The 22,756-nt window shown below is 34.4% G+C and overlaps 4 protein-coding genes across 5 annotated transcripts; all 4 read right to left on the reverse strand.

Moving 5' to 3' along the window:
- Positions 1–1,058: 1,058 nt before the first annotated feature.
- On the reverse strand, positions 1,059–2,641 carry LOC140875127 (uncharacterized). Of its 2 annotated transcripts, none has more exons than XM_073278685.1 (3): positions 2,196–2,641; positions 1,934–2,099; positions 1,059–1,690 (listed from the first exon to the last, which is right to left on the reverse strand). In XM_073278685.1, exons 2-3 carry the CDS (start codon positions 2,095–2,097, stop codon positions 1,333–1,335), a joined length of 522 nt encoding a protein of 173 aa, XP_073134786.1. In that variant the 5' UTR covers positions 2,098–2,099; positions 2,196–2,641; the 3' UTR covers positions 1,059–1,332. The 2 variants fall into 2 exon arrangements, with proteins under 2 accessions (XP_073134786.1, XP_073134785.1); XM_073278684.1 differs by having other exon boundaries at positions 1,934–2,108; positions 2,196–2,639.
- A 3,691-nt stretch (positions 2,642–6,332) lies between these two features.
- On the reverse strand, positions 6,333–9,530 carry LOC140874395 (disease resistance protein RGA2-like). Its single transcript, XM_073277685.1, has one exon. The coding sequence runs from the start codon at positions 9,379–9,381 to the stop codon at positions 6,520–6,522; it is 2,862 nt and encodes a 953-aa protein (XP_073133786.1). The 5' UTR covers positions 9,382–9,530; the 3' UTR covers positions 6,333–6,519.
- A 4,436-nt stretch (positions 9,531–13,966) lies between these two features.
- Positions 13,967–16,383, reverse strand: LOC140888753 (exocyst complex component EXO70A1-like). The gene has a single exon (XM_073296454.1). The coding sequence runs from the start codon at positions 16,227–16,229 to the stop codon at positions 14,376–14,378; it is 1,854 nt and encodes a 617-aa protein (XP_073152555.1). The 5' UTR covers positions 16,230–16,383; the 3' UTR covers positions 13,967–14,375.
- Positions 16,384–19,058: 2,675 nt separating this feature from the next.
- On the reverse strand, positions 19,059–21,356 carry LOC140876063 (pollen receptor-like kinase 3). Its single transcript, XM_073279916.1, has 2 exons — positions 20,074–21,356; positions 19,059–19,980 (listed from the first exon to the last, which is right to left on the reverse strand). Exons 1-2 carry the CDS (start codon positions 21,353–21,355, stop codon positions 19,217–19,219), a joined length of 2,046 nt encoding a protein of 681 aa, XP_073136017.1. The 5' UTR covers position 21,356; the 3' UTR covers positions 19,059–19,216.
- Between the last annotated feature and the right edge of the window lie 1,400 nt (positions 21,357–22,756).

The raw sequence follows: 22,756 nt of genomic DNA on the forward strand, positions 1-22,756 counted from the left end.
CTCAAAATCTCTGAAATTACGAGTGGACCAGGAGATGAATCGTAACAATTTATATCTTTTGCATAAAATACTGCCACCATTTCCATGGAGGAAATAGAAATATACCAAAGGAATCGATATGTATGAGTGTTTGCAATCACATAGACTTGTTCCTTTTTTTCCATTTTTACAAATTAGGTAAATATAGACAGATAAGTTCGCAAAAAGCTATGATTCCTTCTTTCTTTTCTGCTTTTTTTTTTTATTATTATTGTATGGCTACCAATACCATCGGTAATTTTTTAAATAAAATAAAATAAATTTGAAACCTTGTTTATATATTTTATCTAGTTCTTTTTACACATTTATCTATTAAGAAATACAAATTCAGTCTCATTGACCTCATTATATATATATATTAACCACACCACGTGTATTCTAACACAGGACATGACAATTTGGTTTTGGGCTGATATAGCAAAGACAAACTGCAAGAGGCAAAATGGGAAGGAATTAGTTAATGAAAACAAAGTAAAAGACAAAGAGCATTATTATTGATAAATGATATTGGTGGCTAGGAGTTAGCCCAAATATCATAGCAAAAAAAACCACGGATTAATTTTATAAAATAAGTTTCTGATTCAATTTGACACATGAAAAATACATGTTTTTTTTACGTCGACAGTGTTATTTTGCATTGCATGTGTGGATCTGATTTATTTGTTTTACAATATACCTACTGTTAAAATATTTATGTGTTTTTTTTAGCTAGATTATAATACTTGTCAATTACATAGTTTTCGCAGGAATAGAAATGGAACCCCTCAATTATAGATTTATAGTGATCGTTTGACCCATACGCCCAGTTGCCACTCATTCATGGGAACCCATTTTGACCATTTACTCCTTGCATTTCCACATTCTCTAGAAGCTTCCATTGATGTAGAGGGGTTTTGTGCCTTTCACATGTCCTATAATTATGTTTGATTTTTAAAAACACCAAAATAAATTATAAAAAAAAACACTAGCTATTCACCAATAATGTCCTCTTTCTTGAAATTAATGGTATGCGCAACAAGTTGCAATAAATGCTAGTTATTATTCTTTCTTATTACAATAGGAGTAACAGTATGTTTACACTTGCTGATATACAATCATCAAAATCAACCACTAATTTCCTTTCCACAATCTTTATTTTTACAATTTATCATATCATTCTTTTATTTTTCTTTTTTCTTTCTTTTTTTTTAAAATTTTCCCCCGTAATACAGTAATTAATTAATCATTCATATAATATATCACCTGCAACCAGAATGAAACGATCTTCGAAATTACTACTTTGCCCAAAATCCCTCATTCGCAGCCCTCTTCGAGTCCGCAGTAAACAGAGGCATCGACCAGGGTCAAACTCGGCATACAGCTCCCGGACCGGGCCAACATGGTGCCCTCCAATAGCTCTGCTCTGCCCCTCGTCGGGCTACATGGCATTGATCTCAGAGTTTTCGGGCTATCCAAGCTCTTCCTCAGAATCTGACTCATGGCCCGGATCAAACGCACTGTCGGGTCCTGTGGAGGGCCCGAGGCTCGAAACTTGTTGCAGAAGCTGAAATGCCGGGCCATGGCCTCATCCGGGCTTATCAGCTTCTGGCAACGCAAGATTTCATCTTTCACAGCTTCTGCACACAGCCCGCAAATCCATTTTCCACCGTACCTGATCCATGGTGGTTAAACTAAATCAATTATTTCATTTAACACAATCAGATATGGATTCAAGATCAATCCTCGAGTTCAAGATTTTAGCTGGTTGATCTTGAACAAGATCCAACTTTTTTCGGAACCCACCAAGGAAAATTCATTATACAAGCAACCAAATCATTCTGGGCATTTTCCAAATTAAAAGAAACAACAATATCAAGAAAGCTAATCCAATTCCACATCGATTCACGGTCAATACCTTTCCCGGATGTTTTCAATGTATGAAAGGGTGCATTCCTCCGTCAGCCCGCAACAATCGCATTTGGCGAAATCCAACTCGCTCTGGCTCGAAGGATTTGTGCTCCCGGGCCCTTCAAGCACGGGAGTTATCACCATTGAATCACCGATTACACCTGTTGACATCTCTGTAAAAACTTTAAAAAAAAAACATAGATCAGGACCAAAACGAAGAACCTGCAGATGGGTTTTTCAGAAAGCATAGCTTTATGCCACAAAATTACCAGACGAAAAAGATCAAACCAGGTGCTTGTTCCGAAATCCGAATATCTAAAATATGTTAATATCTACAAAAAAATCAATGATATATGTCACAAAAATCCTATCTTTCTTTGTCCCACTCGCCTTCTTCCACCACCTTAGCTTCCTCAGGGATGAAGAACATGTACATGAAAGACATTTCAGAAAACCAAACAAAATTGGCCCGAAACAAAACCCTTTTGTCTTTTGCCCCTTTTCCCCTAATTGTTACCGCTAATATGGAACATGGGTTGTGGAGCAAGATTCGAAGATAATATCAAATCAATAAACAGAATTTATAAAATGGAAAGGATTGGTTTTTGGGTTCTATCTCGTCCACAAAATGAAACTGTTTAGCCTTTTTAGGGTAGGAAAAAGATATACAGGGATATTAGTGTCATATGGCATATTACATATACCCACCGAGGTGGCGTTTTATATCACCTCAATCGTGCTACACATTGAATATTTATTGTATCAAAACTCATATATGTATATATGTAATTTGAGTTTTGATATTGTGAGAACATATTATGATAGAACAATGTATTATCACTTTAGTTGTGTTCACAGTGAACATTCATCGTATCAAAACTCATATAATATATGTCAACATGTAATATGAGTTTTGATATTGTGAGCACATATTTTGGCACCTATCTAAGTATCATCCATTGAATGTTTATATGATTTCAAGCACTTAATGTGGACGAATATGTGGACACCATCGAGATGACGTACACCTATTACATGTATAAAAAATGCTAGATGTACATATTTTGTAGTGTACATCTTGGCTTACACAAATTTATAATTTTCCTCTTTGAATACAAAACTACACATGATAAAAAAATAAATATATCGTTGGTTAATAAAAATTTTGTAATTAATAAAAAAAAATATAAATCAAAATATACATTAAGGTGTACATCTAGCATTACTCTATATGTATTTGAGGTCACATACTCACTTAAATGTTCACGATGACACTCAGCGTGTCAAAATTAATATGTGTGTGCGTGTGTTTGTGTGTGACTTGTGAGAGAGGGAGAGAGGAGAGATTAAAGAAGGAAAGTCACTTTGATTATATATTTGTGTTTGTATAGTGTGGAAAGTTAGGATCAATCATTGGCGGCCTTCGCCCTGGAACACGCTAACATCTACGTGTTTTATTTCATTAATTATTGGAGCAAATATCAAATGCCTCGTTTGGTTATAGGAAATTTTGGTTGACTTACAGACTACAGTTTTGTGTATAAAGTTTCTTAACGAAGTGGGGATCCTAAAAATTGATTTTCGTACGTTTGACAACCAAACAGAACCTAGACTGTTATTGCAGTAATGATTGAGGAAGAAAAAATAGTTGTTTAAATTAAATGGATACATACACTTGCTCGTGATGATTCATCAATTAATAACTATTTTCTCCGTCTCAATTATATAGTCAACGTTTCTTTTTTTTGTCTCAAATACATAGTCATATATCATATTTTAGTAATATTTGTTTACACTCTTTTACTAATATACCCTTATTAACTACACATTGAAAATTGTGCAATCATTTTTTAATACATTAAATAGAGATAAAATAGGAAGTTTGTATAAAATTTATTTTCCCAATAATTTTTTCTTAATATGTGTGAAAAAAAAGTAGAACAATGTATTTAAGACGGAGGGAGTATTAGCTAATACTACTATTTCTTAAGGTCTACGGTTTCTAGATTTTTATTTTATTTAATGGATATGCTTCATGTTGAAATTACAAGCAAGTTTATTTTTTATACAGAGTTATAAATTTATATTTATGAGATACGTTGATATGATTTATCAACGTGATGAAATGTAAATTTTTTTTACATAAAATAGTAAGAGACGAATTGGTCAAAAATCTACCTTATAAAATTGATTCGCAAAAAAATTTTATAAGTATTTATGACTACTAAGATTTTGCATGATTCAATTGATTTATAGCATGCGATGGAGTAAAAACCAAGAAAAATTATACAATTGCTTTGTTGTAAATATTATAACTATTAAATTACTAAAGCACTTAATGTAGAGAATATAATTAATATATATCATGGGTATAATTTACAATTTATTCAGGTAAAAACGTAAATATAAATCTGAATTTTTATCAATTAAAGAAAATGGTAGGTTTCTTGTGAAAAAGTTTAATTGATGTTTTTTGTAAGACGAATTCACCAATCCTTAATAGAATGGAATGGAATTGGTAAGTGATATTTTCGACATAAAAATATGATTTTTTTATGAATTAAGTTTAATGAGAGATTTGTTTTACAAAATTAATGCGGAATGAATTCACAAAATTAATCCGTGAAGTAGTTTCGAATATTTTTTTTAGGTAAACTTGTAACTTTATTAAGAGTTTTCGAATAGTTTTTGTGTAACATAAATCGTGATTGCATTCAGTATCTTTTCTTGCAACGGACAAAATCAAAAACATATATATCATGCCAAATGATTTATGTTCCTACCTTTCTTTTTGACTTCACCATGTAAATCATTTGCAATAATTCAGGACATATCACAAATGCCTTTGCCGAAACCAATAAATTTATTATATATATAATATGAACGTGTCGACTGTAGATGAATGGAATTAAATATTTTTTTTACTATAATTTTAAATAAAAAAATCTATGTGATTGGCCGGATGTGTGTGTGTGCGCGAAAAAAAGTTTGTTCAACTCCTCCCATTGATTTAGGCTTACACGTTTCACATTCCTAATATATTTATTTGTTCTTTCTTCTGAAGTTTACATCCTAAAGCAATATATTAAGTAACCCTAAAAAAAAAAGCAACAGATTAAGTAATAAAAATCATTTTCAAATACCAAGACTTTGCATTGGAGCTTAGATAGAAATTTCACAAGCAAACACTTAAGTGCACTCCTTGTTTCAAATTGACCATTTTCAAAATCCGAAAATGCATAATTAAATTTTTTTTAAAAAAAATATTTAAATGATCGAGTCAAATCCAGTGCATTTACTTATGGCACCAAGCCATGTTCTTATCTTAATTAGCTGATATTTTTATTTTCTTTGTTCAATGGATCATTTAGTCTGAGTATTGTGGGTCAGTTTTTTTTAGCAATGAAATCCCATCAGTTGATCCAACTTTGCCGGGAGTTTGTTTAATTTCCCATGAAAGGAAATTCCGTAAGACAATGGAACGATTGACCTAAAAAGTTGTTAAATAATCACATCCTATGCATCAAAGTTCCGTAGACGATATGGACTCTGGTCAAATTTAGTGAGACAAATCTTCAATTCGAGTCTATTTATAAAAATATATTATTTTTTTATGTCGAATGTATCATCATTTTATTATGAATATTAATCAGATCGATCAATTTAATTGATATAAATATTTGAAACACTCTCATGAATAACTTACTCCATATCTATTTTTTTTATTAAAAAAAAAATCTATTTCACTTGTTTCATTGATGGTGAGTATACAGTTCTTTGTCAAATCCTTTTCAAGAAATTTATGAATAATTAGTTCAATTTTGTTTATAGCCCCCACACACCGTACCAAATCAATCATTTGTGAATGTACGTTAATCAAGTCCTATCTCGGGGGGAAAAAAATAAAAAAAATAGGCGGACCAAATTAAAACATTTTTCTACCTCCCTAAATATCATGTAAAAAAACAATTATTTTATTTCTAATAATTTCCCTTCAAAGGCTTTCGCAAAATGGATTCTAGTTAACTTCTAGATGTTAATATTCAAAGATGAAAAATGATTTACATAATTTCTATTTGTTTTACTAATGTGTTTTACGACTACCTACTTGTCCTTTTCCCAACCAAAAATTTTCCAAACCAAAGGGGTTCGGTTTTTCTCAATAAAAAATATTGGGAGACTGTTAATTAGTAGACTCACATGCCAAAAAAAAAAAAGGTTGGACTTGGGCCGAGGCTACTAAAGACCCAGACCAAACACATGGGCCATGCAGATCCTTGGCCTTTACCGGGCCGTGCCCAGCCCACTATATCCATAACATCATGCATGGACCAGGACCACCACCACCTTCAATAATAAACATTGAAATCTTTATAAATTTATTAAATGCTTAAAACAATATTACATAGATGAAATAATGCACTCTTTAGAATATGTATGCTCGAGGAAATATCTTACAAGTGAATATTATTACATAAAAAGTTATTATACCTTAAAATTCAAAACAAAGAAGATCAAAAGGATGGACTGAAAAAAAATGAACTCAAGATGCATGATTGGCAAAGCTGATTGCTCCGATTCTCTCCTTTAACCTCAGGAGATTCTGATTATGGGAATGCTTGAAATCGTGCTCCGTTTCTCTCCAGTTCTCTGGAATTGTTCCTGTAGCATAGCACATTTATTTATGCTCAGTTTCGATAGCGACGTGGTGTTGAGAAGCAGATGTTGAGGCAATGTCTTTAGTTTGCCGCATTGAGCCAGTTTCAAAAACTTGAGGCAAGGCATAACCTTGGCATTTTCATCAAAGCTTCCTCCATTCAAAAAGTCCCATTCTTCCCAATTTTCCATGTTAGAAATTTTCAGTTTCTTTAGCTTTGGAAATGAGGTTCCTTTCAGCCTGGCTCCACCATTCAATGTTCTGTTAACGTCGACATGAAGTCCCAGAAATTCGGCGCCTATAAACTTAAGGTTACGCATGCCCTCAATGTAGAGAATTACCAGTGATGGAAGTTTCCCCAATGGAGGCAAAATTGTGCAGTTTCCGCAGTCTTGCAAGGAAAGTTCTCTCATATTGGATAAGTTCATGATCCAAGACGGAAACTTAGTGCCTGCATATGAACTTATCTGCAAAGCCTGAAGATTTCTGTGTGCCGGAAGAGCTTCTATTACCTCATCTTTTCCGCTAAAAGATTGAGTTATAGGGCTGAAATCCAAGTGCAAAGAAGAAAGGTGTTCCTTTTTTTGCATATCAGCTTTCTTGGCTTCTTCTGCATCAGCTGCATAGCCTAGCCCTTCTACTTTGAGGTGCCCTCGAAGATTGTTGAGGCTGCTCAAGTCTGCTATTCTGCATGCTACCTCTTCACTGTTGCTGTCTCGAATGATAATTATGAATTTGCTTAATGTTTGAAGAGATTGTAGGTTACTAATTCCTTTGGGCAGTGCCTTGAGGCTTTTGGTCTTATCGATTTTAAGATGCCTCAGGTTTACTAGTTTCCGGATTCTTTGAGGTAGCTTCTTGAGATAGTCACAGGAGCTAAGATTTAATGTTTGCAGATTATACAATTCACCAAGGGTTTCGGGCAATTCCGACAATGGATTGTGGGATAAGTTGAGGTACTTCAAGTTCGTCAGCTTGCCTACATCTTTAGGTAGGTCTCCGAGCATATTTCGGCTCAAATCCAATGCCTTGAGTCTTGTCAAACGACGAAACAAATCAGGCTCAACCGTGTCAAGTTTACTTAACATAGGCGGAGAATCATGGGAACACTGAACCCAAAAAGAGTGCAGTTTTTCAACATTTGGGATAGAGGTCGGAAAAGGAGCATCTTCAGAACGCATCAACGTCAAAAGACGGACACCTTTCTGAGATGACTCCATTTTTCGTACTAAATCACCGTTGACTTCAATCAAAGAGCATTCGTTATTGGTAAGATATTGTGCAAAATCATGCACCATATCATGAATCTTGAACTTCAAAATCGTTTTACCATCCTTATCTTTCTCCAACTCTTGGAAAAATGACCTCATTGCCAAATTCTGCAAGTATTTTTGACCCGTTGTCTCCATTTCCTCATTCTCAGTTGATTTGATGTATCCTTGTGCCATCCAAAGTTTGATAAGATTATCCGCATCGATCTTTTGGTCTTTTGGAAAGAAAGCACAAAACGAAAAGCATCGTTTCAACGGTGAAGGCAAGTCATAATAGCTCAGCATAAAAGGCTGAAGAAGCTCTTTTTCTGCTTCCTCCAATGTCCAAAAGTCACTGGACAAAACATCTTGCCAATCTTTCAGTGAAGTTTTGAATCTCATTAAACTACCAATAGTCTTAAGAACTAGAGGCAAGCCTTTACATTTACGAGCTAGTTCCCTACCAACATCTTCCAATTCTTCACATTCCTCCTTGCTTCTTTCGAAAAACGCAATCTCACTAAATAGAAACCACGAGTCCTCCTCCGACAGCTCTCCCAACAGAAGCTCGTAGGTGCTTCCCATTGTTTTTGCAACCTTTTCGTACCTAGTCGTGACTAAAATCGTACTACCAGCTGCACCCGTCCGGAGAGAGTCGAAAATTTGCACCCATTTCCGATACTCCCCGGTCCACACATCATCCAACACAAGCAAATACCTCTTCCCTGTTATATTATTCCTGAGATGGCGAAGCACAGTTTCAAGTTCAAATACATACGGCGCCTTCCCTTCAATATCTTCCACCATGGCTTTCGCAACACGCACCTCATCAAACGGCTCCGAAACACACACCCACATTGTTACATCAAAATGTTCAGACACAGCACTGGATTTGTAAACTAGTTGAGCAAGTGCTGTCTTTCCCATCCCTCCTAAGCCCAAAATTGAAATCACATTGAAACCATTTTTCCTATTTTCAGCCGACAGAATTTTCCTAACAAGAGAATCCCTTTTCACATCTCTACCTCGAATGTCTGATACTTCAACGTAAGACGCCATTTTAAGCCTATCGAGGCCGTCGCCAGCCTCGGGAAGAGGATTCAACTTATATCTATCTTTATCGACAGCTATACGGTCAAGTGTCTGGTTGATTTCCTTAATCTTAAGAGCTATATCTCTACGTAAGGCAACTCTTGTCACACCAAAACAAGGTAATGTAAGGAAAGAACACACCTTTTGATAAACAGGGGACGAGGATTCTTCGGTTTCCCGATCATTCTTGGACTTATTGATCGCGGTTATCCATTCGAACAGAACATCCTCGGCATCATAGGACACATCTTTGAGGTTGGCAAGCCAAACTTTAACCGCTTCATCTCGCACCTGTCGTTTTTCTGCATCAAGAAACACTGCTTGAAGGGATTCGAAAGTTCGGGTTAGGTTATCCACATCTTTCTTGACCCCGGATACTAATCTTATTTCTTCACGGGCCATTTCTTCCAGGATTACTCCTACTTGGGTGAGGATCACAGTGATGATGGGATCCATTGTTGAAAATGGTGAGAGTGTTGAAGTGGAGAAATCGAAACTGGTTCAAGATTATGCAAATACTCGTACAAAAAAGGTTTGGATCATAGGATGGATTAGAGATGTTGGATGATATAAAATGGAGGAATTCTTGTAAACAAGAAAAATGGCGGAAGACTCCGTCCACGCGTTACAGCTACGAGGAAGACTTGGGGAGAAGACTTTTATTTTTCATTTTTTATTTTTTTAAAAAAAAAACTGGGAGAAGACTTTCATTATCGTGTTAGTTTGGTGACCATCAATTCTAAAATATATAGTTTGATTAGGGGTGTAATCGAGTCGAGGCGAGCCGAACTGAGTAGTATATTATTCGAGCTCGAGCTCGACTCATATTTAACTACTTGAGTTCGAGCTCGATCGAGTAGTAAATTTCGTGCTCGAGCTCGAGCTCGAAAATTATATATATATATATATATATATGAATAAAAGATATATTAATAAATAAATAAATAAAATATTATATTTATATATTATATTTATATTATATTATATATATTTATCTGCTAGCTACTCGAACGCAGATATTTAAAGCTCGAGCTCGAGTACTCGAATTATATACGAGCTCGAACTCGGTCAAATCGAGCTCGAGTCGAGCTTTGACCAAACTACTCGCGAGTGCTCGTTTGCACCCCTAAGTTTGATTGGATAATTTGCTTTTATATGTGATGTTTTCGAATTAGTCTTGGTCATTCATTTTTCGTTGTTTTTTTTTAGAATTTTATCATCACGTTAGTTTGAGTGTTAAAATGAACAAAATTTCAAATAAGGTAAAATTGTAATTTTAGTAATGTAAATTGAGATGTTTTTTGTTTTAGTCTTATAATTTTTCAATGTTTGGTCTTAGTTCAAGGAATAGGATTTTTTTTGGATTTTGGTCCTTTTTTCTCGTCGAAATACACTAAATCAATTGAATATTACTTATTTAACGTCGTTGTTTTTCTATAAAACTCGTGTGGTTATAAATTAAGCTTGTATTACACATATTAAAATATACTTAATCAAAATAAAACAAAATGACAATTTTTTTTCCCGAATTTGTGAATATTGAGTGTCGTTTTTTCCCCATTTCTTTTCGCGTAATGGATTTTAATTTGTGTAACATACAATTCATTCTTGTCAAATGAGCCATATAAAAGCATCTTCAACCAATATCCATTTTGGAGAATTTCTCCAAAATGGAGGACGGTTTGAGGCTTTGAGCTCCAACTAGTCTTCATTTTCATTTTCCATTTTGAATGATGCTACAGTGCTCCTCCAAATATGGAAGGTCACTGTAGCAATAGAGGATGATTTTGGAGGATGACTTATTTACAAAAATTTCATCATCCAAAATTATTAATTAGACCTTTTAAAATAAAAACTTATTTTTTTGGTCCTATTTCAAATTATTTTTTATTATTTTCAGTTTTTATATTAAATTTTAATGGGTTATTTGGTCTAATTTTTATTGATTTGAGTGTTCTCCCTTTTTTCTTTATTTATTGTATTAGTAATATTTGGATCAATCAAATGCAAGTAATTAACAAAATAAATTCATTATTTAAAAAATAACGACCAGAACACATTTAATTGAGTTTGGTTTTATAATATGTTACATAAACTTTTTTTCATTTTGATCCATTTTATTTTTTAAAATTAATTTCAGTGTTTCATTTATTTAATTTAGTTAAAATTTATTTGAGTCTTGCATGATATCATGACAATAATGTAATTGTTTTGACGTGTTTGCAATTTAATAACCAAATAAATGTATTGTTTTTTTTTAAAAAAAAAAAAACGAGTCGAGTAAATTTTAATTTTTTATATGTTTAATAATATAATACATAATTATTAATATATTACACGATTTTTATTTGAATCTTATCGAATTAATTTAGTTGAAATATATATTATGTAATTATTTAATTATATATATGTGTGTTGTAAAAGAAAAAAATAGAAAAATGAAGTATTTGGTAATATTTAGAGGATATGAGTTGGAGAAGTTTTTAAAAATAGAGATCGCGGATCTTTATTTTAGAGAATAGAAGATGAAAAATAGAGGATATGAGTTGGAGATGGCCTAAGAGATTATCAATGTCAAATAAGTAATATTCGATTGATTTAGTGACTTTCGATGAAAAAATGACCAAAACCAAAAAAAAAAATCCAAGTTACTAAACTAAAACCAAACTTTGAAAAATTGTAATAATAATAAAAAAAAAATAGGTCAATTTACACTAATAAAATTGCAATTTTCCCTTTCAAAGAATATCTCTCTATTTAATATTTTATTTTATGATATTTTATTTCTCGATTAGTACTATGTTTTTCATTTATAGGTCAATCAAATTTGTACATCAATTTGTACAACACAAAAAATTCAATACAAAAATTTCATTTATAAAAATCTCATTATAAATTGAATGTAAAATATCGCCATATAATAGCAAAATATCACGATATATTTGTTGCAAATATCGTTGTACACGATATATGTTGTACCTCTAGCATTATTCTTTTTCAATTGTGTCGACTTCACCTTTCATTTCATATAGTTTTTCTTGATTTAGTTACTTCCGATGAAAAAATGACCAAAATTCAAAAAAAAAAATCAAATTACTGAGCTAAAACCAAACTTTGAAAAATGGTAAGAATAAACAAAAAAAATAGGTCAATTTACGCTACTAAAATTGCAATTTTCCCTTTCAAAGAATATCTCTCTATTTAATATTTTATTTTATGATATGTTGTTTCTCGATTAGTAATATGTTTTTCAATTGTGCCGACTTCACCTTTCATTTCATATAGTTTTTCTTGATTTAGTATTGGTATCTTTTTTTTTTTTACTAAATGAAACATTCAAGCATATACAAAAATAATTAATTTAGTATATCTAATTAACTATAATATAAGCATAATTGTTTTCAAAAAATTATGGATGTAATTGTGAAGATTATTATTATGTCAATTATTAAATTATTTTACATTATTATTAAAATTTTCATATTATTAATTTTTTATTTCCTTATTATTGTACTTTATTATTTTGTAATTACTAATAATATTATTTATTTCAATAAAAAAATGAAATAAGGTTTAATTATCATGTCTCTGAAATAAATGTTTCAAATAAGGGCCTTTCAATCATAATCCATTAATCCTCCCTTTTTTAATCTAGTTTTATTTATTTTTACAATATTTTAAATTTAAAAAAATAATCTAACATCAAACTCTATTTAAGAAGAAAATATTCGTAAAAAAATTACGAAGAAAAAAGAAGTAACTCGTCAACGTATATTTTATAATAGAGCTTGGGATGTTTTGTCAATCCATATGAAAATGTAAGAAAATATCATTTTCAACACCTAATATTTAGCTAACTTTTCCAAAACTGAAGGGTTTAATAAGTTATCCATATTTCATAGAGGGTTTAATGTCACTTTAAACTTTCGTAGGTATTGTGTTGTGTGAGCTGTGCTGTGCTCAAGTCGAATAGACAATAAGCTCCACGTAATAACCAATTAGCTATTTCCATCCTATTTTCAGAGTTTTCACTTTTCCTTTTCCCAGATTGTTTTTCCTTGCATTGTATACTGCTTAAAAGTTAAAACGAACAAAAACAAGTCTTTTGTAAGATGGTATTTTACAAGACGTTCTCACAGATTTATATATTCACGAAATGAAACGATCAAATTCATATTTATAATAAAAAATAATATTTTGATATAAACATTAATAATTTTTCATAAATCAGGTGAGGGAAAACTCATATCACGAAATGGGCTAAACTTAAAACGTTCCGTTTATTTTAATCTCGTTTCAACAAAAAGTTGCTTTTGAACCGATATTTTCAATGTAGGGCTTTCAAATCCACCGTAACAAAGGCTTTGGTTTATGGTTAAATCCATTTGATAATGTATTTTAAATCTTAAATGGTTATTTTTTAGTCATTGTCTTGGATTTCAAATTCATTTCAACATGGAATCAGTTCAAATTCTCTCATCACATACTTCCCCAAATCCAAAGTCTTCAATCCAAACACATCTTTAAATTTCAGGGTGGAACGTCAAATTCAGTATATTTTTGGGCCCCATCCCAGGCTGGGCCTGGGGCCTCGTCAGGCCATGGATTCCAGTCTAATGTTCTAGTACAAAACAAAGTTAAAAACCCAAATGGAGTCTGCTTATAGAATTTGGAGAGAGATTTAGTATGCAACGCACAACAACTTAAGGACGCTGAATAAGATGAAATCATGAATTATGGATTATTCCATTATCAGAAGTATATTGTCCAAATCATAGATTATTGAACCATTAGATTGACAATTAAGATAATACCTATAAGATAGTTTGAACTATACTGCAAAACAGATTCATTCAAAATTTTGGACAACTCCCTACAAGTTTCACTTGATTAAATGTAATTGTTTATTTCGTTAATGCCCATCACATCTCGACCCCCGAATTATTCTGTTCTTGTATCATCGCCAAAAGAAGGCAAATCTAACTATAGTATGCAACAAGACTGCCAAAAGTAGACATGATAAATCTATCAGCACCATAAAGTAGTTTGTCGTATAAACTTCAACAATCGACTTATCGAACATGCTGAAAAATTGAGTCAAATTTGATTACAAAAAACACTCGCTGTGAAGAGTAGCAAGTGTGAATATTCATGACGCACATCAAATACAAGATTCACATATAAACAATAAACAAACCAAGAAAATTCTAAATAAAACTGTGGAAATACACACGCACACATGCTTACAGTGGAGAAGAGTCCTGGAAGAGGCAGTAGCTGTTTGGAACAGTTAGAACCGATATTTGTTACTCTGCTCCGGTGGTCACACAATGTTGCTCTCGAAGATACCAACAAAAAACGCATTTCTCCAACGGCCAGAACTTCGTCTCAGACAATCCTTCAAAGAATTGTATCCTATATTCTAAGCAGCAAATACACCGTTCCTCCTCTCATTGAGATCTTCTTCTCAAATGTTGGGAAGCCGGGTACCCCTCAAAGAAATCCAAGACCTCGTTCTCAAGGTCCTCCACCGAGTACTTGATGTAATTCTCAGGGTGTCTCCCACTCTCGATATGGCTTCTGAATCGTCCAAGAAACGATCTATAAGCTGGGATAAGCAGGTCCGATATGGAAATCCTAAGCTCCTCTCGTAGCTGAGTATCGGGTATCAACCATGTGGCCTGAGTTCGATGCACCTCCTCAAATATAGCATTGAAAGACTTAAACCTCTCTCTCAAAGCACTCTTTGACACACCAGATGAAAAACTTCCGCTCACATGCAAACCCTCGTCTCTCAAGCAGTGCAATACCCTCACCCAGGTCGCCCGCTGGTAACTAGTGGCAGAAAAGCGAAATTTACCAGTTAACCTTCTCAAATAATCATCCCCAATCATCTCCCTCAACTCGGGAGACCCTTTAGTCTTTTGAACAATATAGTGAACATTGTTCATCATAAACAAATGAGTCAATGAAACATCCTTGTAATACTTAGATTTGCCATCCAAATTAAACTGCAAGATCACAATTATCCAAATCAAATGGAGAGCCAAAGTCGAAACCCGGCCCTCAAACTCGGAAAAATCCATGTCCGGTACATTGGGGTCGCTTGAATATCTCGATCCAGTGGAGGGCTTAGACACAATCAATTCAATCAAAGTCTGCTTATAATCCGATATCAGACTAATGTAGTTCATCACGTATCTAGTCAAGGGATGAATGGTCCCTCCAGGAATAGGGACTTCTGAGGGCTCACGAAGCACAGCGTTCTCAAATTCCGAAAGAATCCCTCTTGCAGCCTCCGCCAACCTAGACACAATCTCAGCAGCCTGAACCCTAATCGATTCACTAGATTTTGACTCGAAAACAATCTCAATATCAGGCAGTAAATCAGATAAAGCGTCGTGAAGGTCAAGTATCTTAAACAATTTCTCAGGGGATCGCTTACTAATACTGATCGCATCAGCGAAATTAAACAACTGAATAACCGGACCTTTGACAGTTTCTGTAAAACAAGTATCATCGGTGTCATTTTCCAAACCTTCGAAGATTTGTTCGCACAGCCTCTTCTCACTCGCAAAAAGCACGCGAACACAGATTCTCGTGGCGCGTATCCATCTTCTTATCTTCCGCTCCACAGCTTCCCACTCCAGCCTCTGTATGTCTCCAATGCCTAATTTCTCAATCCCCAGCCTTCTGAAGCTCGCGTCCACCGCGGACTTCCGTACACTGGCGTACACCTGAATGCACTCCCTCGAGAAACCAGCAGCAATCATACGCTCCGCGATGCAGTGGAGATCGTATACTGCGTCGCTTGAGATGAGATCCACTCCCCTGATACTGCTAGCGGACTTGTAGCAGCTGCTGGCGTTGCTGACGCAGCTATCCGAGTGCTCCAATTGCTTCACGAAACTGCCCTCCATCTCTTCCTTGAATTCGAATTCCTGCGAGTTCTCCTCGAGGCTATCACTGCGAGATGAGATCGAAGAGTGGAACCACGGCTGAGTCGAATCCGTGAGTGACTCGGCGTCGATAGGCGAAGAGTGCGACAGAAGGATGTTGCGAAACTCATCTTCAAGTCGAGCCATGGCTATCTGCAGAGCGGAAGACGCGGAGGAGGAGGTACCGGAGATAGCCACGGAGTCCATGGATCTTTGAAGTTCGTCGACTGCGTCGAGGTAACGGTCAATATCGCAGCGATCAGATTCGAAGATCATCTTGTCGCGGGAGTCAACCGCGGCGGAGGAATCCCAGCTGAAGATAATCTCTTCCGGGGAATCTCCGGCGGTTGATTCTGGGGATTCCATGGGAAGGGAACAGATTTTTTGGGAGGAGACTTGAAGGGTGATGATGGAAGAAATGGACAACAGAGGAAGGAAGGGTTCTTTTTCTGAATTTCGCCTAATAATTCAATGATGGGTGGAACAACACAGGAGAGGAGAAGAAGGGTTCTTTCATAAATTTGGCCTTTTTTTCTTTTTTAAATAAAATAATTATCATCTTCATCATTTTTTAAACTAAAAATTCTAATGGTGTCCCAAGGATAAGTTTGAGTTAGCCTAAGTAGGCTCGCTCTTGAGAAATAGTTATCCTCACTTGAGTTAGCCTAAGTAGGCTCGCTCTTGAGAAATAGTTATCAGTTAGGTTATTTTTGTTTCAACATTTTTTTGAGTCTCTCCGCAAGATTTTCTTTGCGCAATCTTTGTGCAAAATCATCTAGCTAGCGTCATTTACAGATTATTGTGTCAATTGTTCACATAATGATAGCGACTACAATTTCTTACGTCAAAATTTTTTTATAATAAATTTTAGCAATACAAAGTAAAATTATATCGGTCATACTGAATTCAGAAATTTGATTTAGATAAAATTGAATTTCAGTTTAATTTTACAAATATCAATTAATCGATTTTGATATTTTACCTCCGTAAAAATTTTGATTAACCGAGCTAACTGAATAATTAAATCGGCTTTTATTCAATTTTATACTCGAGTTTCTTTTTTTAGAAAATGCATAAAAATAAAAAAAAATTCTCAATTTATTCCATTATAAAAATAAAATTATATATAAAAGTAAGAATTTGTTTAAAGCACAAACATGTATCCATTTTAGACCAATTTAAACAAAGTTTTTCATTGTTAAAATATAGCGGTATTTTATTTTTTGTATATGTTATTTTAAAATATTTTCGAATTATAATATTAAATTAAAAATAGATAAAGCATATTATAATTTATAATCGCTCGTCGCCCGCGGAACTTTTTATTTTGCTTGCACAAAAATAAAAAAAATAAAAAAAAAGTGTTGAAATTTGATATTAGAAATTGTTGTGACTTGCGCACTTCATCAAGAAATTATTATGGGTCATTGTCCGCATAACGCAAATATAGCACACCATACTTTCTCTCCGTTCAAAGTCTTCATTGGGTTGTATAGACTTTTCTCTAATAGAAATTAATTTTTTTTTAAAAGAATCTAAAGATGTGTTTTTTTTATAAAATCTGATATCTTAAATTGAAATGACTAATATTTAATTATTTTTGTTGTCCAAAAAAAATAATAGTAGTACATCAAACGCATGGTTGGACTTTGGTCAAAATTGCTATCTATTATGGGCTAATGAGATCTAAAATTTGACCAATTACCTCCTAAGCCCAAAGAGTAAACACCTTACCAGATGGTGGGGAATTCAATGGGAAACCAGATATTTACGTGAATATTTTACATTTAAAAAAAATGGATCGTTGATTCGAACATATGAATACCAGCAGCAACGACAGAAATTCAAAAAAAAATTTTATGTGTCGAATGATAGTTCTATAAGTCAATTTTTTTATATCAGATATTTACGTGAATATTTTACATTTAAAAAAATAGATCGTTGATTCGGACACATGAATACCAGCAGCAACGACAGAAATCCAAAAAAATTTATCAAGAGTCAAGAATGATCACCAAATCATCCTCTCCTACGACTCTCCCATTTCAACAAAGTTTGGCAATCTTAATTTTCTAGTTCGCGAATAAAAAAATAAAAGAATTATTTCCAATTTGTTTCTTAAGGTTTATAATTCATCCTTCAAATTGTATTTCCAATTCTAGTTATTAAAAATAATGTTAGTTTCGTTCGATATGACATAAATAATTTCACGTCATTTGCGAATTTTTCATCCCTCTCTTTTATTTTCAATCTAATAGTATCCGTAGCCAAATAAATTAAACCAACAATCAAATCGAGATTGAGGATTTTGATGTTTTAGAAGTCATTTTTTTCGTTTATTTCATATGTGATCTAAGTTGTGTCTTAATAGATCCGAGATCAAGAAAGCGATGATGGAATTAAACGAAGTCAACAACTTAATAACGATTTTTAAGTCCCAAAATTAAAATCCACGCACAGAAAATGACATCACTGGAAATTAGATGGTTGATTTTTCATAATATTTATTGACTATAAATGTCTGTCTTAAAACTAATAAAATCTACATAATAAGATTTGTGATGGAGAAGAATTCCTAATTTAATGTTGTTTGGTTGGCACTTTTGAAATACTCAAAAACAGAGGAAATGTGTGCTGATCAAATTCTTGCACGAATGGTTACTGAAAATATAATATTGATCTGCCAACAAATAAAAACATTTTGATAAGTTGACAAGTAGTTGCAATAAAAATATGCATGTATATAGTTGTGGCCATGGTCGATGAGTTGGAACTGAATTGAAAATATATATTGAAAAAAAAAAACGATATGTACATCACTTTTGAAATAAAACTAAAACTATCCTAGTAAAGAGATTTTTTTATCAATATATATCGGATAATTTTTTAATTTCAAATGTAATTTATAACCGTGCATATATAACATTCCTTGAACATATAACATAACTCGTTGAAAAAAAAATTCGTACTTTTCACTCGCCACTAATGTGTATTAAATGTCAAGTTGTGATGCATGAATACAACAAATCTATTTGATCCAAAAAATTTGACCATTGGTGTCCTAAAATGTAAGAACACTACAAAGTTTTAGACTTGTAAAAAACTATCACTAGTGCTCTTGGATTTCCCCTCCCCCCACCCCACAAAAGAATGCCAAAAAGCTTCAACTAGTACTGTATCTGATCTTTTCCTAAATCTGAATCCCTACTATATCATCAACTTTCTATAAGGGATTTCGATCTGCATATGAACGTGAAGGGTGGCTACAACGTTTCGATACCCTAACGAGCTTCATATATACACCGTCAATTTAATTAACCTATATATCAAACCACATGTAGAAGAAATAAGAATCAGGGAGCATCAAAAGCGAAACTAATACGACATGACTGATCACCAACACTGACATCCTTTTTATACAAATCATGAGTGTCGTAGCATTCAAATGTTGATGACTGATGCGGAGGCATGGATGGATCGCCAAATCCGTCACTCAACGATGGCAAGACGTTCAAAGTTTTCATGCCGTGATGACAAATTCCCTCGTCAGGTACGTCCACTTCCTCTATTCTCCTAACAACTTCTCTAATATCCAAACGCTTCTCCGGGTCGTTTTCAGTGCATGCTACAGCTATGTGCACAAGTTGCTGCATAACACCTGTAACATTCACGTTATTTGCTACATTAGGGTCTAATAAGTCAACCGCTCGTCCCTCAGAAACTGCCGATTTGGCCCATTGGACTAAATCTACCCCACCATTGCCATTGCTGAGATACTGAGAAGGGAATTTTCCCGTGAGAATTTCAAGAATGATGACTCCTAAACTATACACATCACATTTCGGTGATACTTCGTAACGTAATATAGCCTCTGGAGACTTATAAGCCGTCAGTTCTTGGGCAGCTTGGGCACTATTGATAAAGGAACAGAACCCATATTCTGTTAGTAAAGGCTCGTAGTCAGTTGTTAAAAATACGTTGCTTGATTTGACGTCACCGTGGGGTAATTTGAGTGTGGACAGTTCTGTATGAATGAACTCCAATCCTCTAGAAATTCCTTTAACTATCTTTAACCGAACGGGCCAGTTCAGCTTAGCATGAGCGATCCCACGATCACCTAAGATGTAGGAAAAAAGAGTTAGAGAAAAATTTGCACATAATCAAACCAACTACATAGGCACACAAACACGCTATGTTTCTTGATTCATACCATGTAGTAAGAAAAGTAAACTGCCATTTGGTTGATACTCATACACCAGCAACTTTTCGTCCTTTCGGTAATGATAAGCCAGTGGTGTCAACACATTCTTGTGTTGCAACCTTCCAAGATCTCTCATTGCTACATCAAATTGGCCTCTCCCCATTTTATTGACCTCTTTAATCCTTTTTACCACTACTGTTAATCCATTGGCCATTGAGGCCTTATATGAAGAACCTAAAGCTCCACTTCCAAGCACTTCAGCTGCTGCCTTCATCAAATCACCCATTCCAAACTCACCTTTCTCATCATTTAGCATAACAAGATCTCCAGAACCTCTGCGGCTGGACCCAGCCCGATGGCCCGACCCAAACCCCTTCCGACTCCCTAAACTTGATTTTTTCTTGTTATTGAGATCATCAAGATTCCCTTTTTCCAATACATCGATATCCTCCTCCTCTTGCCTTCGTCTGAGCACGCATATCCCGGCTATCGTTAGCAAGAGTAGGAGGGTTGATGCCACAAGAACCCAAAGTGCTGTCTTCTTACTTGTGGCATTTACATAAATACCGTTCTCTACGGGCTGGTTTGACGAATCCATGAATGGGTTACAGTTTTTGCCTAGGTTATCTCCACAGAGCCCAGGATTACCCGCGAATGAGGTGGGGTCGAATTTTGACAGGCTCCAAGGGATTTCACCTACTAACTGATTATTCGAAACGTTAAATGAAGTCAGATCTGTTTGTTGAAATGGAGGGATTGTACCGGAAAACTGATTGTTTTCAACACGCAATTCTATCAAGTGGGATAACAAACCCAACGAATAAGGGATTGAGCCCGTGAACGTGTTCCCAGAAAGCCAAACTTTTCTCAGGCCCAACATTGTTGTGAAGTAATCTGCTGGAATTTCGCCTGAGAACTGGTTACCCGAGAGATACAACCCTCTCAAAGCTCTCATCTGACGGAAATCAGGGATCGGGCCGGAAAAAGAATTCGACGTAAAACTGATACTTCTCAGGCCTGGAAGGGAAACCAATGAATCAACATCTATCTTCCCAGAAAGGCCCATATGCCCGAGACGAAGCCCGGAAACGACACCATTTTCACATACAACACCCGCCCAAATTTTGCACGGCTCTGTTCCGGTCTCCCAGGAATCGAGAAGCGCAGCAAATGTGAATGATCCTCTCAGCTTTAATAAAGCCTCGGAAGCATAATCTGAACTTGTAAAAGGTAATATTATCAAAAAAATATAGAATAAAAGGAATCCCCCATGAATATTAATAATGTCCATGCAGGAACTTTTAAAATTCCAAAAAGTTCAAGAATCCATTTTCACGATTTCTAATGTTCATGTTCTTCTTCTTCTTATTTTTCTTATTATTATAATTATTTTTTTAGAAAAAAAGTTTGATCTTGTAAGTGGACAACCGTTAATTTCGTCGAGATTAAGGATGCTTTTTTTAGCTTAAACAACGTAGTTATATGCAATGCAAATATAACTGCCTCTTTATCCGATAATTTAATTTTTATTTAATGATTATATTGATGGTCCTACAATTTTAAATAATCGGCTCACACATTAGCTAGAGGCGCTGTTTCTTTGTCTGATTTCAAAAGTCGTATCACTCTGTTGTCGTCTGTAATTCTTAATGTAACTTCTTTTTATTCTAATTAATATATATCAGATTGCTTCAAAAAAAATATTAATAATTTTAAAAAGCCAAAATCTATTACGAAGTTTGGTACACTAGTATCACAATATTAGATTTTTTGAACAAACTTGTAACTTTAATTATAACAAATGTGGAAATCGTTTGTTACAAGCTTATTCATCTAAAAAAGAAAATCCTTATCATATTCATATGATGTTCAAGTCAGTATAGTGGAAATGAGCACAAGACACATTAAATCAAAACCAAGAATTGACATGGTATTCACGAGGAGAGTGTGATATTAAAATTTGGCAAGATTTTGGGGTCAATGTCTTAGATTAGGAACCGAACTTCCTTGATAGAAGTAAGTTCACTATCCCACGAGATACTCTGCACAAATATGTATATTTGTTTTGTTCGAGCTTCCAAATATTTGTTTACTTTGGAGGTTGGCTAAATGATCGGCGTTGTGGCATCCGAATGCGTACCTTTCAAGGATTTGTTTGATACAACCCCTTCAGACACGGCTTGCAAGAGATCTAAAGACTCGTATCGCCTGAAAAAAAACTGGGCTATTGGATGACCTCTGCAGGCAGTAAGGTAGCATGGAATCAGCCCTTTCAAGAACTACTAGCTCCAATCAAAGTGTCTGCAGGGCAGCAGGGGTAGCATCGAATTAACCCCTTTCCAGAACTACTAGTCCCAATCAATTTATTTTTTGGGAACCTTATTTCCTTATAGAGATATAAAGAATATAAAACTCTTTCTTTCCATTTTTTTTCCCCCCAAATTGACTTGCTGCCGCTTTTATTAAGATCTTTATTTGACTTAAAATGCACACACGATATCTGTAAATCGCAAGAAAACCCCTCACCTCCTTAAGGTGACTCCGAGCTCAATTTTTTTTTTCATTACTATTTTGTTCAACTTTTCTTTCATGTTGATGCCTCTTGAACCGATGTCCTTCGCCATTACAGGACAATATCCAAGTTAGGCCTTTTTGCTCTACATTCAAGTAAAAACTATCAGATCTTAGTTTT

This window comes from Henckelia pumila, chromosome 1, assembly GCF_033568475.1.
Source record: "Henckelia pumila isolate YLH828 chromosome 1, ASM3356847v2, whole genome shotgun sequence".
Lineage (NCBI taxonomy): Eukaryota > Viridiplantae > Streptophyta > Magnoliopsida > Lamiales > Gesneriaceae > Henckelia > Henckelia pumila.

Coding starts and splice junctions, on each gene's coding strand:
- LOC140888753 (XM_073296454.1), bottom strand. CDS start 16,229: ATGGAATCCCCAGAATCAACCGCCGGAGATTCCCCGGAAGAGATTATC.
- LOC140876063 (XM_073279916.1), bottom strand. CDS start 21,355: ATGGACATTATTAATATTCATGGGGGATTCCTTTTATTCTATATTTTT. Junction 19,981..20,073: donor TTTACTTTTCTTACTACATG/GTATGAATCAAG, acceptor CCTACATCTTAG/GTGATCGTGGGATCGCTCAT.
- LOC140874395 (XM_073277685.1), bottom strand. CDS start 9,381: ATGGATCCCATCATCACTGTGATCCTCACCCAAGTAGGAGTAATCCTG.
- LOC140875127 (XM_073278685.1), bottom strand. CDS start 2,097: ATGTCAACAGGTGTAATCGGTGATTCAATGGTGATAACTCCCGTGCTT. Junction 1,691..1,933: donor ATTGAAAACATCCGGGAAAG/GTATTGACCGTG, acceptor ACCATGGATCAG/GTACGGTGGAAAATGGATTT.